The 15,781-nt window shown below is 41.3% G+C and overlaps 1 protein-coding gene across 1 annotated transcript in view; it reads right to left on the bottom strand.

Annotated features, from left to right (window-relative positions):
• LOC309548878 (cysteine-rich secretory protein 2-like) overlaps positions 1-15,781 on the bottom strand; it is a 146,564-nt gene that overhangs the window by 101,057 nt on the left and 29,726 nt on the right. Inside the window, exons 3-4 of the mRNA XM_082248808.1 lie at positions 13,629-13,757; positions 4,388-4,478 (exon numbers count right to left, since the gene is read on the bottom strand). Coding sequence (XP_082104934.1) covers positions 4,388-4,478; positions 13,629-13,757 — 220 coding nt within the window. The remainder of the gene's footprint in view (positions 1-4,387; positions 4,479-13,628; positions 13,758-15,781) is intronic.

Consider the following 15,781-nt stretch of genomic DNA (forward strand, 5'->3'; position numbering starts at 1 on the left):
AACTGCCTAACTTGCAAACATGTCCAACATGGCCAAAAACCTATACTCTGGATGACTTTTACAACTGCTCAACGGAGTTTGTCATCTATTGCTTGTCCTGCCCATGCAACTTACTATATGTTGGCCAAACCATTAAAACTGTCAGAAAGGTTTGGTGAACACAGGCGAGCTTTCGTTTTCAATCTTATTTTATTAGAAAATACAAGTAAACACAAGAAAAAAGGGAAGACAAAAATTCTCTGCAGAACCATCTTACTTAATACCACGTAACAAAATACCAAGTATTTCATGTTAATGTTAGCAATATAGATATCAAACATTTAATATCTATCAAACATTATAGCTACACAGAGTACTTTATCTTACAAAACCTTAATATATTGTAGTAAGACCAACTCATATAATTATAATCCCATAACTAAATGCTCCTCTGAGTATATCACTTAATCCGGATTTACAAATATGTCAAAATGTCTTAGTTGGCTTAATGACATGATGTAAAACACTCTCAACCGAACAGGGGGAAAAAGAAAAAAGAAAAAAATATATAATTATAAAAAAATAAATAAGAATAAACAAAAAAGTACAAAAAAAAAACACACAAAATATGCACAGAAAGTACGCACTCCGCTATGATGATAGATCAGTGACCCATTTAACAAACTCGGCTGAATACCGAAATTCAGCCCACACTGACCAAGTATTCGCGAAACATTCCAAATCATCAAGTTCTTGCGCAAGTAAACGTTCCAAGGCTCAAATTTTATCCACCTCTGTCGCCCACTCCATCAGAGAGTGCACTTCTGATTGTCTCCAGTATCTAGGGATCACATTTCTCATAGCAGCCAAAAAATGGCGTAGGATATCTAATTTAACCAACCTGAGAGATCCCGGTATCAAGGATAACAGAGCTATCTCAGGGGAAGGAGTCATTGTGGTCTCTGTCAACCTGCAGTACAAAACAAAAACATTTTCCCATAACTTCAGGATTTGGGGGCAGTGCCACCATATATGTAGCATTGTGCCCCAATCTGAGGAACATCGCCAACATACCTCAGACGCTGTAGAATCTATATATTTGATAGTAGCCGGGCATCGATACCATCTTGTTAGTAGTTTAAACCCCTTTTCTTGAATCCTAATATCCACAGAAAATCAATGGGTTAAAACAAAGCATTTATGCCAGTCCAAAGGGGATAAAGCATGCCCGAGTTCCCGTTCCCACACCCTAGTGTAGGAAGGGAATTCTGAGCTAAAGGCCTTAATCAGTAATCCGTATAAAGAAGAGAGTACATGCTTAGGGGGGTCTGTATGAAGAAGCATACCCTCAAGTTCCAATGGTTCCCCTCGGACATCTGCCAGGGAAGAAAAAGTACGTAGGTATGAAAGAGCTTGTTGTCTCCACATCCATGCTGTCATCTTTTGAGAAAATTTTTGAGTTGAAGGATCATTCAATAATAATGTAGGATCTGCTTGTAATAATTGGGCCATGCGACGATGATCCTTCTTATTCCATGGGCCAAATCGTGTACTCTTAATAGCCGTCGGGAATTCTGGGGTCCCAAAGAATGGTGACATTGGTCCCCGAATATTAGAGATTGAACTAGATTCCACCACATTGTCCCAAATCCGTAAGGTCTGACGTGTCATTCCAGCAAATAGAGATAAATCTCCTCGGTGAGTTGCTGGCACCCAGGGCATGGCTCGTAAGTCATAGGGGTTGATATATTGCTCCAATTGAACCCATAGCTTAGATGATAAGCAATGGAACCAATCTGCTATTCGTGTCAACAATGCCGCTTTGTAATAAAGAGAAGGGTCAGGTGCTCCAGCACCCCCCTTATCTTTTGGAAGGGACAAGGTCTCATATCGTAATCTAGGTCGGCTTGAGTTCCATATAAACCGAGAAAACAATCGACAAAGTTTAATGAAATATACAGATGGAATAGAAATGGGGATCGTCCGAAACAGGTATAAAAAGCGTGGAAGAACATCCATCTTCAAAACGTTTATCCTTCCAAACCAGGAAAAGTCTTTTATTAGAATAGGACAACAGATCTGTTTGAGTTTTACAAAATAGGGGCTCAAAATTTGCTGCAAAAAGCTCAGATGCCTTAGTGGGGAGGATAATCCATAGATAATGAACCGAAGTAGAATTTGTCTTAAATGGGAAGAAAGACGAAAGCTGCTGTAGGGTACTTATAGATGGAGACACATTTAGAATTTCAGATTTGATAAAATTAACTTTAAAGTTACTCATTCTCCCAAACTCCTCAAACTCCTGTATAATTGCAGGTAGTGAATTATGGGGGCGAGTAACAAACAACAATAGGTCATCCGCATGGAGAGCCAATTTTGAATGAATAGGACCAGTTGTAACCCCACATATAGAGGGGTTTTTCCATAGAGCTACGGCTAGGTGCTCCATTGTCAGTACATACAAAAGAGGAGAGAGGGGGCACTCCTGCCGTGTCCCATTACGAATCCTAAATGAGGTAGATAACGAACCATTAATACAGGCGAGCTTTCAAAGCAGGAACAGACAACCTCAGTGTTGCTAAACACTTCTTGGAACTCCATCAAGTCTGGGTCTGGGTAATAGAAAGCATTACCAAGAGCCTCCCAACAGCAGAGCATTTTTGGCGACTCTGCACCAGAGAAACATACTGGATTTACACCCTGGGTACCATGGCCCCAGGGGGTCTAAACGAGGCCCTAAAAGTCCATTCAGTCCTTTAACAAACCAATTCCCAACTCCATACACCATTATTCTTCCCCATAAGGCCCTTTCCATGATTGTTTTGATGCCAATATCCCCTCCAAATTCGGATACACCATTCACGGTAACCTGATCTAGTATCTAACACCAGTCATATGTAAATGTGTAATTGTAGCCCCTGCTCATATAAAATTCCATGTGTCTGTGATTCCAGTGTGTGTGTGTGTGTGTGTGTGTGTGTGTCTATATATATATATATATATATAGACACACACACACACACACACAAATAATACCTTATTATATAATACTTATTTTTAACAGGACCCTTATGGTCAATAATGTCTAATCTCAAATTTGATCCTCCTCAGTAAGTAACCACTGTTACTGTTATTTATAAACAGCCCATATATATAGAGTTATATATATCATTGTTTTTTCCTATAGAATAGGTCCCACCAGTAGATGGCACTGGCCACTGACATCACAGCTGACAAGGACACGACTCTCAGAGCCCTGTTAACCACCAGAGCAGACAAGCCTCCACCGGTGCCCAAACCCGCCAGCTACCAGGATCAGGATCGTACAGAGAGGCCAACCCATGTGACATGCATTCATACATTTTACTTCTTGTGAGTTGCCATTTTTTAATTGCATCAAATGATAAACTTTACTAATCATACTACACTCAGTTGAGCACAGCTGTGTCTCCCTACTTTCTTGTTCAGAGCTACTTCCTCCCTGTTGGCTGGCTGCACATACTGAGGGTAGAATCATAAAAGACATTTTACATTGAACTTTCTACTGACCTTTTCCCTATATACTTTCTAACCCTTATTGTTTTATGGTTTACTTTTTTATGTCCATTTTCTCTCATGCATGAATCATCCGGGGGTCCGTGTCGGGGCTTCGTTGTAAGCTAAGTAATGCATAATGAGCTAGTATGTGATGCATACTAGCTCATTATGCCTTTGTCTTGCAGGTTTTTTTTTTTTTTTACTTTTTGGGTTTACAACCGCTTTAAATAATCCATAGCCCCAGCTTTCTATCTGCCCACTGCATTTCCCCATCGCTTCCTAAGCCGCTTTGTCTGGCATTTAGCTATTTGCCTGGTGCTCCTAATTGAGCTTCTGAGCAGTGCAGCTTTAGACTCTTACACTGCAATATCCGGCTGTCAATTTTACAGCTGGGAATTGCTGGCAAAAGTGGTAAAATGGGTGAAGCATCAGAGGTAAAGTGGCAAGACGTGCTATGTACATCCTGTGTACTTTGATTATGTTTTTTGGGTGTAGCATGTCCAAAGTCTGTAATCCAAAAGCAATTTCATATTAACCTTTTAAAGAAGGAAAAAAGGTGTTGTTTTTATAGGTTACTGTATTTTTGGACCTGTTTTCTCATTCTAATGTAATACCATATTTTGTTTTGAAAAGCTGCCCAAGATATTGTCTCCATTAACCCTTACTATTTCTAGACAATTCTCTATCTCAATCTACTATGTTTTTATTTACCTTTGTACGATGCATTTTTCTGATAAATAAAGGAATTTAAAAAAAAAATAAAAAATAAGAATTAAGACATGGAAACATTTTTTTTTTTTTTGGCTTAACATATTAAATTATGAAATGTGTACAAAAGCACTGGATATGTCCTTAAATGTGTTGCACTTACTTGTTATTGCTCTTTCTTTAGGGGAACTGTGAAACCATGAACATTTCTTGGCATAGAGATCAGCATTTGTTGCAGCTTCTTTGTTCCATATCTAAAAAGAACACCATTCATCCAAGTAGAGGAAAAATCAGAAGAAAACCTACACACAGTAAGAATATTATATAGTATATAGCTCTAATTTCTGCATGTCATTCATTCCAAATGCCATAAATATTACTTTAGGGCAACTATTCTCAATTGGGGTTCCGTGGCTCCTCCAGAGGTTGCTAGGGGTTCCTTGAGCAGTAAGCAATTTCTGCCACTTAGATAATTTGCCACTGGAACCAATGATCTTTTTAGCTATCTGTAAGAGGGTAATTAATTCTACTAAACATAAAGGTAAGGAACATTATTCTCCTTGACCATCACACTAATATACAGGAAGATGTAGATGCAGTTACCATATTTTAGCAAGGGTTCCCTGAGACCAAAACATTATTTCAAAGGTTCCCTCACAAGTTGAGAAAGGCTGCTTTAGGAGATGTATTGATAATAAAAAAAAAAACAATTGCATAATAATTTGCCCAGTGAAAGTGCATATACAAACTTTGTACATTCTCTATGAATGAACGGCATTTTTCAGGGTGGAATTCCTGATGTTGACAATAGAAGACCATGTGGGAGTAATGTGTGCTGAAACTGCTATTTGTAATCTCCATCAGACGTCTGATGTAGCACCTCAGTTGGGACATAGGGACAGAGTGTTGTCACCCTTTAACAGTAAGGGCCTGAACCAAGACATTTATTTGAATTAAGAGAGGAATCAGCTTTGAGGGATCTAGGAAATATAGTAGGAAATTCTTCAAAAAGACCCTTTTAAAAGGTAGTGAATAGTTCGTAGTCAGAGTTTCTTTTCGATCAAGCATGGAGGAGTTCGGACACAGTTAAATTTATTACTAAATACATATAACTTTACTAGCAAATATTTATGGCCTTTGAGAAGTTTTGGTATTTGTTAAGTTCAAACAAAATAATTGGAAAGTATGGAGGTGGTTTATAGATTAAGGCTAAATTAGAAAAAGTTACTTTACTGAAGAAGCTGTATGAAGTTGCCCTTATGGCCCATTTATAAAAGACAGCACAGTGTGTCTACTTCCAAATGGGGAGCATTTTGTTCCCAAACACCATGTAGACTGCTCCACAGTAAAGGGTAGTTTACCTCATGACCTGTGACCGTGGCTCGTTCTACGTGGGGAAAACAAAGAGACCATTTACCAAGCGACTGCAGGATCATGTGTATTATATTAAGAATGGAAAGATCATCTCCTTGATTGGTCGACATGTAGGTTTGGTTAACAGCTTTGGCATGTACTGTCATGTACTTTATGGCAATCGATAAGGTGCATGAGGATCCAAGAGGGGGTGACTTAGATAAGAGAGTCCCGAAGCCGGAAACATGGTAGATACAACATCGTAGGCACACCATACAGCCAAGGTTAATTGTGTAATGTGTTTTATACCCTTTGTGTAACTGTGAATTTACATTATATAGTTTGAACAAAATGTAAATAAGTCGATAAATGATAAATGATTGTTTTGATGACCAAAAATGTAATAAACAAACATCAGATTGATTCAATTGTTGCCAAAATGATACCACATTTGCTTAATTTCATTAGAAAACTTGTTATAGATTAGTTGTTATAAATAGTGAGGGCATTCCTAATAGGCCAAATATTCTTACTGATTATGATTGTAAAGTGTTTTTCATGCATTGGCTGTGATCTATCTTTCTCCCTAAATGGGTCCCTTGCAGCTACTGGACTTGAGGTAAGTGCTGGGGCCAAAGCCCTATCTGTATAGATTTATTTTCTTCGTACTGGATTGTGTAAATTGATTTTTCTTTTGTGTTTTATTAGGAATTATAAAGGTAGGGACTTTAATATATAGGTAGGGGTTGCTCCTACTGATGAAGTCCACGCCCCTCAGACGTAACGTGTATAGGGAGCGGAGCCTGGATCGTGAGTCAGCTCGTGACCATCTCTATTTGCGATTGATGTTTGTTACATGCGAGATATAGCTAGCATGGCTTAACCGCTTCCCGACCACCCTCCACCTTTTTACTGCGGCAGGGTTACTCGGGTAGGCAAAACGACGTAAACCTACGTCGCTTGCCTGATGGCTGCTAGGGGGCGCCTGCCTGAGTCAGTCGGCTCCAATTGCCGCCTGACACCGGCGATCTCTCCCCGCTGACAGAGAAGGACGGTCGGCTGATGTAAACACAGCCATCGGTCCTTCTCCCTGAAATGATCACAGAGCTCATGTGATCCTTCTATATAGGATCGCATGTCTCTGTGATCACTTCACAAGTCCAACCCCCATACAGTTAGAATCACTCCCCTAGGGTCATATTTAACCCCTTGATCACCTATACTGTTAACCCCTTCCCTGCCAGTGTCATTATTACAGTAACAGTGCATATTTTTAGCACTGATTACTGTAGTAATGTCACTGGTACCCCCAAAAGTGTCAAAAATGTCAGTCAGGGGTCCGATCTGTCCACCGCAATGTCGCAGTCCCGCAAAAAAACGCAGATTGCAGCCATTACTAGTAAAAAAAAAAAACAATAAAAATGACATAAATCTTTCCCGTAGTTAGTAGACGCAATAACCTTTGCACAAACCAATCAAAATACGCTTATTGTGATTTTTTTTTTACCATAAATATGTAGCAGAAAACAAATTGCCCTAAAATGTTAAAACATTTTTATTTATTTTTTTTTTGGGGGGGGAAATGTTATATAGCAGAATGTTTATATTAGAATGTTAATATTTTTTTTTTCAAAATTGACGCTCTTTTTTTGTTTATAGCGCAAAAAAATAAAAATCGCACAGGTGATCAAATACCACCAAAAGAAAGCTCTATTTGTGGTAAAAAATGTACAAAAATGTAATTTATGTACAGCGTCGCATGACCGCGCAATTGTCCGTTAAAGTAACGCAGTGCCGAATCGCAAAATAGGGCCTGGTCATTAAGCAGGAAAATCTTCCAGTCCAGAAGTGGTTAAAGTGATTGTAAAGCCTCGTTTTTTTTGTTTTTTTTTAAACAAATAACAAACATGTTATATTTACCTCCTCTGTGCAGTTGGTTTTGCACAGACAAGCCCGGATCCTCCTCGTTTCAGGTTCCTGCTCCTGGCCCCTCCCTCCTATTGAGTGCCCCCACAGCAAGCAGCTTGCTATGGGGGCACCCGAGCTGAGCTGCAGCTCTGTGTGTCCATTCAGACATGGAGCTGTTGAACGGATTATTATTATTATTTTATTTTATTTTGCATTTTCACCTCAGTTATATTATTTTTATATATTTTTGTCATATGGAGATTAAGCCCCCGTTCACATACACGCGACGCTACTTGCGAGCAGCATGCCGTGACCTCGGAGCGGCCGCCACGGACTTCATAACATTGAAGTCAATAGCGGTCGCCTCCTGGTCGCCCCAAAGAAGCTCCTATTAGAACGTGTCGCTCCTATTTGAACGGGTCCGCAGCTTCCCTATGGAAGGCGACCTACGGCGACCTGTGAGGCGACCAGGTCGCCTCACAGGTCGCCTTAGTGTGAAAGGGGGCTAATGCAAATGTATTTGGTTACTAGCACACTGTTTATGTTTATTATATTGTGAGATTTGATCAACAGATTTGTAAGGCTGCATTCACACTTGAGCGTAGCGTTTTTTACCGCGATTTTTACCGCGATTTTACCGCGATTTTTTCAGGCGTTTTTCATTGACATCTATCAAAAACGCTGGTAATCGGCCCAAAAAGAAGCTCATGTACTTTTTTCAGCTACAGGCGTTTTGCAAAACGCCCAGATGTGAACAGGGGCCATTTAAATGAATGGGGTTTTACTTGTTGAGCGTTTTGGAAGCGTTTCTTTTGAGCGTTTTTGGAGCTGAAAACGCCCAGGTGTGAATGGAGCCTTAGAGGTTTGCTACACTGTATAGTTTTCTTTATATGTGCATACGTGCATAAAATAATAACTGGCAACACAGAATACTTTTTTTTTTTTTTTTACTGATCTATATGCGCAGTGCAAGTTTACGTTCCTGTGTGAATACTCCGATACAAAACAATGGGCTGCATATCAGTCAGTAAAAAATGTTTAAATGCCTTAAAAAAATGGCATTGACTACCGGTTCACACTACTCCGACTTGGGACACGACCTGTGCGACCTCAAGTCGCTTGTCATTACAAATTCAATGTAAATGAATGAGAGCCGACTTAATATGCACTACTGAAGTCGCTCCGACTTTAGAAAAGGTTCCTGTACTACTTCAAGGCGACCTCTATCCGACTTGTGCATATAGACTTTAATGAGAGTCGCCTCTAAGTCAGATCCTTATCTATTTTCAAGCGACTGTGATCAGACTTTCCAGGAAGAAGAAAAAGATTACCCAGGCATTCCCCACTGACAAAGTCGTCTATCATTTAAGTTTAACATTTTCGGCCAATTTGTTTTATGCTACATATGTTTGGTAAAAAAAATTGCAAAAAGCGTATTTTTATTGGTTTGCGCAAAAGCTATCGCGTTTACTAACAAAGGGAAAAATTTTTGTTGTTTTTTTTTTAACGCGTAATGGCGGCGATCTGCGATTTTTTTTGCGGTACTGTGACATTGGGGCGGACAGATCGGACCCTTGACTGACATTTTTGACACTTTTGGGGTTACCAGTGACATTTCTACAGTAATCAGTGCTATAAATATGCACTGTTACTGTAAAAATACACTAGTAGCGAAGGGGTTAACTTTATTTGAGAGGGAGGGGCTGTGTGTGTCCCTAGGGGCGTGCTTTCTACTGTGATTGGCTGTGGCTTCAGATGTATGAACAGTGATCAACGGTTCTACATAGTAGAACCATATGATCATCCTTCATACACAGGGGAGAATGACAGGCAGCTTGTTTACACAAGCCGCCTGACTTTCTCCCTCTCCCCCGACGATCGCAGAGTGACCGGCGGACATCGGGTCCGCCGGTCACACGCGCGGGGGGGGTCCGTGACCACCCGGCGGCGCGCGCTCGCTCCCTAGACCCTCACAGGCTAGCGACGTAGACCTACGTCACTTTGCCTGTGAGGGGCTGACCTCCGACGTAGATAGTCGTGCGGCGGTCGGCAAGTGGATAAAGGAACAGTAGCAGTTAATAAAAAAAAAAAAAGAAAACTTTTTTTTTTATAAGTGAGTTTAACCACTTCCATACCGAGTCATGTAAAATGACGTCGGCAAAGTGGTTGTCTAGATCCCGGCCGCCGTCATATGACGTCGGCCCGTTCTAGCTGCTACTGCGCGCCCCCGGCGGCGCGCAGCGGCGCGATCAGGGATGAGGCTCGTCCCTCGGACATAGCCCATCACTGATCAAGGTAAACAGCCAATAGAAATTGGCTGTTTACCACGTGATCGGCTGTGTCAATCACAGCCGATCACATGAGCGGCTCCTGCACGAGCCGCTCGTTCTCTCTGCAATGCGCGCCCCCGGGGGCGCGCAGAGCAGCGATCGGGGACGAGGCTCGTCCCTCGGACAGAGACGATCCCCGATCTAGGTAAAGAGCCAATGAGATTGGCTCTTTACCACGTGACCGGCTGTGTCCAATCACAGCCGGTCACAAATGTCAACAGAGAACACGGTAACTAGCTGTCACCGTGTTCTCCTCCTCACACACTGATCCTGTGTGAGGAGGAGATTGTGGTAACAGCTAGTTACCAACTACAGTGCACCCTAAACACACTGATTGCCCCCCCCCAATAAAGAGCACCTGTCACTAGCCCATCAAAGTACCCGAGTACCTGTCACCAGCCCATCAGGTACTCAGATGACAGGTACTCGGGTACTCTGATGGGCTGGTGACAGGTATTTGGGTACTCTGATGACAGATACTCTGATGACAGGTACTCGGGTACTCTGACGGGTACTCGGGTACTCTGATGACAGGTACTCGGGTACTCTGATGACGGGTACTCGGGTACTCTGATGACGGGTACTCGGGTACTCTGATGACAGGTACTCGGATACTCTGATGACAGGTACTCGGATACTCTGATGACGGGTACTCGGATACTCTGATGACGGGTACTCGGGTACTCTGATGACGGGTACTCGGGTACTCTGACAGGTACTCGGGTACTCTGATGACAGGTACTCGGGTACTCTGATGTCGGGTACTCTGATGACAGGTACTCGGGTACTCTGACAGGTACTCGGGTACTCTGATGACAGGTACTCGGGTACTCTGATGACAGGTACTCGGGTACTTTGAGGAGCTGTCAACGGAGTACCCGTCATCAGAGTACCTGAGTACCTGTCACCTACCCATCAGAGTACCCGAGTACCTTCCACCTGCTCATCAGAGTACCTGACGCCTGAAGTACCCAAGTACTTGCCGCCTGCTCATCAGTACCCATCACTACTCATCAGTACTCATCAGTACCTATCACGTATCAGTACTGATCATCAGTACCCCTCAGTACAGTATCACCTATCACCTATCAGTCAGTGAGTACTACTCATCAGTACCTATCACCTGCCTGTCACCTGCCCATCAGAGTACCCGAGTACCTGTCACCTGCCTATCGGAGTACCCGAGTACCTGCCACCTGCTCATCAGTACCAGAGTACCTGTCACCTGCCCAACAAAGTACCCGAGTACCTGTCACCCTTCATACAGCCACCATGTCCAAGTCCAAAAAGGTTTATATACGTCGTCCGTTTAAACCTAAATACCGGTGTTATGGCAGCAGATAGCTGCCATAACCCTGGTATTTTTTTAAACGGTGGACAGTTGGCTTTCCGATAAGGGTGGTCCCAGCGGCGGATTCGCCGTGGGATCACCCTTCCGGGAATGGCGGAAGAGGCGCCCCCCCCCCCCCCTCCCGACGCGTTCCGGTCCTTTTCCCCGCTTACCGGACCCGCCGGCAGCGGGGAAAACGATCCGGTCCCGAATCCTCACAGACAGGATGTCGAGTGAGGGCAAGCTTGCCCTCACTTGACTCTATGGTCTTGGAGGACCGGAGCTACGGAAAATGTTGTTGCCTAGCAACCGGTTTAAAGGTCCTTTTTTTTTTTTTTTTTCATTTTATATTATAATTATTATTTTTTTTTTTTTTTCTATCTTTTAGTGTACTTGTGAGATCTGAGGACTTTTTGACCCCAGATCTCACAAAAAAGAGGTCCTGTCGTGCCTATTTCTATTACGAGGAATATTTACATTTCTTTTAATAGAAATAAAAATGATCAATTTTTTTTTTTTTTTTTAAACGGTGTAAAAATAAAAAATAATAAATAAAATAAATAGTAAAAAAAAAAAAAAAATTAAAGCGCCCTGTCCCCGTTAGCTCGCGCGCAGAAGCGAATGCATACAGAAACCCCGCCCACATATGTAAACGGTGTTCAAACCACACATGTGAGGTATCGCCGCGATCGTTAGAGCAAGGGGAATAATTTGAGCCCTAGACCTCCTCTGTAACTCAAAGATGGCAACCTGTAGAAATTTTTAAATTGTCGCCTATGGGGATTTTTAAGTACCAAAGTTTGTCACCATTCCGTGAGCGTGCGCAATTTTGAAACATGACATGTTGGATATCTATTTACTCGGCGTAACATTATCTTTCACATTATGTAAAAAAATTGGGCTTTCTTTACTGGTTTCTTATTTTTTAATTAAAAAAAGTGCATTTTTTCCAAAAAAATTGCGTTTGGAAGACCGCTACGCAAATACGGTGTGATAAAAAATATTGCAATAATCTCCATTTTATTCTCTAGGGTCTCTGCTAAAAAAAAATATATAATGTTTGGGGGTTCTAAGCAGTTTTCTAGCAAAACAAGTGATTTTAGCTTGTAAACACCAAATGTCAAAAATAGGCCTAGGCAAGTGGCTAGGATGCATGATGATGCTCCTTGGATGTTAGGCCCCTCTATATGGCCGGGCTGTGAAAAAGTCTCACACATGCGGTATTGCCATACTCAGGAGGAGTGGCAGAATGTATTCTGGGGTGTCATTTTTGCTGTGTACATGCTATGTGTTAGGAATATCCTATAAATTGACAACTTTGTGTAAAAAAAAAAAGTTTTCATTTTTTTCCCACAAAAACCTGTGGAAAAAAATGATATGTTCAAACGACCCATAATGCCTCATAGAATATACATTGGAGTGTTTGCTTTCCAAAATGGGGTCATTTTGTGGACTTTTCCATTGTATTGGTGCTCTAGGGCCTTGAAAAGTGTGATAGGTAGTAAGAAAGTTTTATGTGTATTTATGCTCCTAGAACGCCTGAATGTGCTTCTTGGACGTGGAGTCTCTTTTTGTGGCCGGGCTGTGTAAAAGTCTCACACATGTGGTATCGCCATACTCGGAAGGAGTAGCAGAATGTATTTTTGGGTGTAATTTTTGCTGTGTACATGCTATGTGTTAGAAATAGCTTATAAATTGACAACTTTGTGGGAAAAAAAAGAAAAAAAAATTTTTTTCTTCATTTTCCCAAGAATTGTGGGAAAAAATTACAACTTCAAAAAACTCACCATGCCTCTTACTAAATACCTTGGACTGTCTACTTTACAAAAAGGGGTCATTTGGTCGGTATTTGTACTGTCCTGACATTTCAGGGCCTCAAGAAAGGAGATAGGCAGTCAGTACATCTGGTGTGATCAATTTTCAGTAATTGGTACCATAGCTTCTAGACTCAATAACTTTCACACAGACTAAATAATATACACTAATTTGGGTTAATTTTACCAGAGACATGTAGCAGTATACATTTTGGCCCAAATGTATGAAGAAAATTTTATTTTTTGCAAAATTTCATAATTGAAACGAAAAAAAAGTGTTTTTTTTTCAAAATTTTTGCTCTTTTTTTGCATATATCACGAAAAAAAAAAACCCCAGTTGTGATCAAATACCACCAAAAGAAAGCTCTATTTGTGTGAAAAAAATGATAAAAATTTTGTTTGGTTATAGTGTAGCATGACTGAGCAATTGTCATTCAAAGTGTGAGAGTGCTGAAAGCTGAAAATTGGTCTGGGCAGGAAGGGTGTCAAACTGCTCTGTATGGAAGCGGTTAAGCAATCATGTTCTTGTTCAATTCACCTTTAAGGGGGCGTGGCAAGGGGTGTGTCCTATGCCTGCATAATTTTGCAAATAGGTGTGCCTCTTTCCTATCCCTGAAAGTTGGGAGGTATGCTATAGTTCCACTTTAAGGTCGCAGTGCATCGCCTTACCATTTTCAACATCTTGCTTGCAGTTGGTTTAACATTTCTTCTGTAATAATTGTGTTCATTAACAATCAATTTCTGGACTTCGACATTATCAGTTGATAGTGATTCGATAGTAACAGGGTGATGGCTTGCCTGGAAGGGTGAAACTAATTAGATTTATAATTTTTATCTTTTTAATCAAACAAATATATCCAAGAACAAGCCTTGTGCCTTTTTTAAACGCAAGTATGTAAGGAGTTAGGTTTCCACGTGAAAATCACATGATAGCAGGCTGCTGGTCCAATCAGCTGCAACCAGGGAATTCCCTGCCTTTCAGCTGATGATCACAGAAATTATTTTATTACAGAAAATATGGGGAAAATTTGTCCAACCTGCATGAATGTGTGATATTTATCGAACTGAGTTTTATAAATAGAACCCAAACATTTTACAATTGTCACCAGTAGGCACCATCTTCCTTTGTATCAGCTGGTCCCAAATCTCTGCAGGTAAAGCCCCGTACACACGATCAGATTATCGAACGATCTGTCGTCCGTTTTTTTGTGGCATGCTAGTCTGATGTGGAAAGTGAAGAGGTTTTTTTCATACGAATTTTCCCGTACGACAGAATTCTACTTCAGAAGTGATGTCATGTGTTGGATTGTTTTGTATGTGTTCTTTCGTCTCTGAGCATGCCTAGTCTTGCTATTAAGATTTTTTTCCGTCTAAATCTGTACTGATGAGACGAAAATCGGAAGTTGCATTACGGACAACAAAAATTTTATAGCCTGCACATCAGGATTTTGTCAGCCGAAAAGTCAAAGTCGGCTGTCGAAAGCACCATACTAAAGCCTCGTACACACGCAACGATTGTTGGCCGTGAATTTTTGGCCAACGTCCAATCGGCCGATTGTCGGCTTGTTAGTATGATGCTTCCGACAACTGACTCCGACTTTTTGGCCGAACAAAATCTGGTGTGCAGGCTATAAAATTTTTGTTGGCAGTCAACAGAACGGACGATTTTCCGTCAGTCAGTACAGATTTCGGCAGACAAAAATCTGATGAGCAAGACTGGGCATGCTCAGAGAAGAAAAAACACACGGAAAGTAAACCAGCACATGACATCACTTCTGAAGTTGGTTTTTGTTGGCCGAGAAAATTTGTGTGCAGTCTAGAGCACATTTCAACCAACACAACAACACTGGACAAAAGACGGCCGATCGGTCGGCCGATAATCGTTGCGTTTAACAAGGCAACAAGGCTTAACAATCCGAAAATCAGCAGATTGGTCGTCGGACGAAATTTTCCTTCTGAATTTCTTATCGTGTGTACGGGGCTTATGTCTCACTATAAGTCCCATTTACACTGTTGCATTGCAGTGGCGCATGTGTTAATGTGTGTGTTACCGCAACACATGTAGATATGTGAACTCTTGTTCCCTGCGCCAGTAACCTACCTCCCAGCAGCTACCAATACAACACAACCCAGAGTTTAGGCCCCTTTCACACTTATGCGACGCAATTTTACCACGATTTTGCCGCGAATCGTGGCGCGATTTTGACGTGACTTTTACCGCGATTTTGCCGCGAATCGTGGCGCGATTTTGACGTGACTTTGCTGCGATTTTGAGCAATGGCTCAGGGCTATATACCTTTAAAACGCATTAAAATCGTGCCAAAGTAGTGCAGGAACTACTTTGAAGTCGGTGCGACTTCAAAACGCACTGATATGAATGAGGCTCATTGAAAATAATGGAAAACGACTTGTCATGGGATTTTGCGGTCCAAAATCGCGGGACAAGTCGCACTAGTGTGAAAGGGGCCTTATAAACCAATAAAAGTTAACAACCAATGCTTGTACGTGAATACCTAATTTACAAATATTCCAAATTAAATAAATTGTAGCTAAAATAAATAAAGTGCAAATATAAATCCATTTTTAAGTACTGTGAGTCCTGTGCCCTATTAATAGTGCCTGTGATACATTGTCCTCAAAGCAAAAAAACAGTCTGTGTAACTTCCAACTGTGTTTCCACTTCTGTGCTTTGTGCTTTCTGAACAGGTGAAAGGTTTACCAGCTTACCATGATCCTTTATAAATAAGTGATTAATGAAATGCTTTTCCCAAGAGAACTATGATTGTCAGGACATCCAAGACATCCCCTATCCACCAGATCTT

The sequence above is a fragment of the Pelophylax lessonae genome (assembly GCF_965119305.1).
Source record: "Pelophylax lessonae genome assembly, chromosome: 3".
Lineage (NCBI taxonomy): Eukaryota > Metazoa > Chordata > Amphibia > Anura > Ranidae > Pelophylax > Pelophylax lessonae.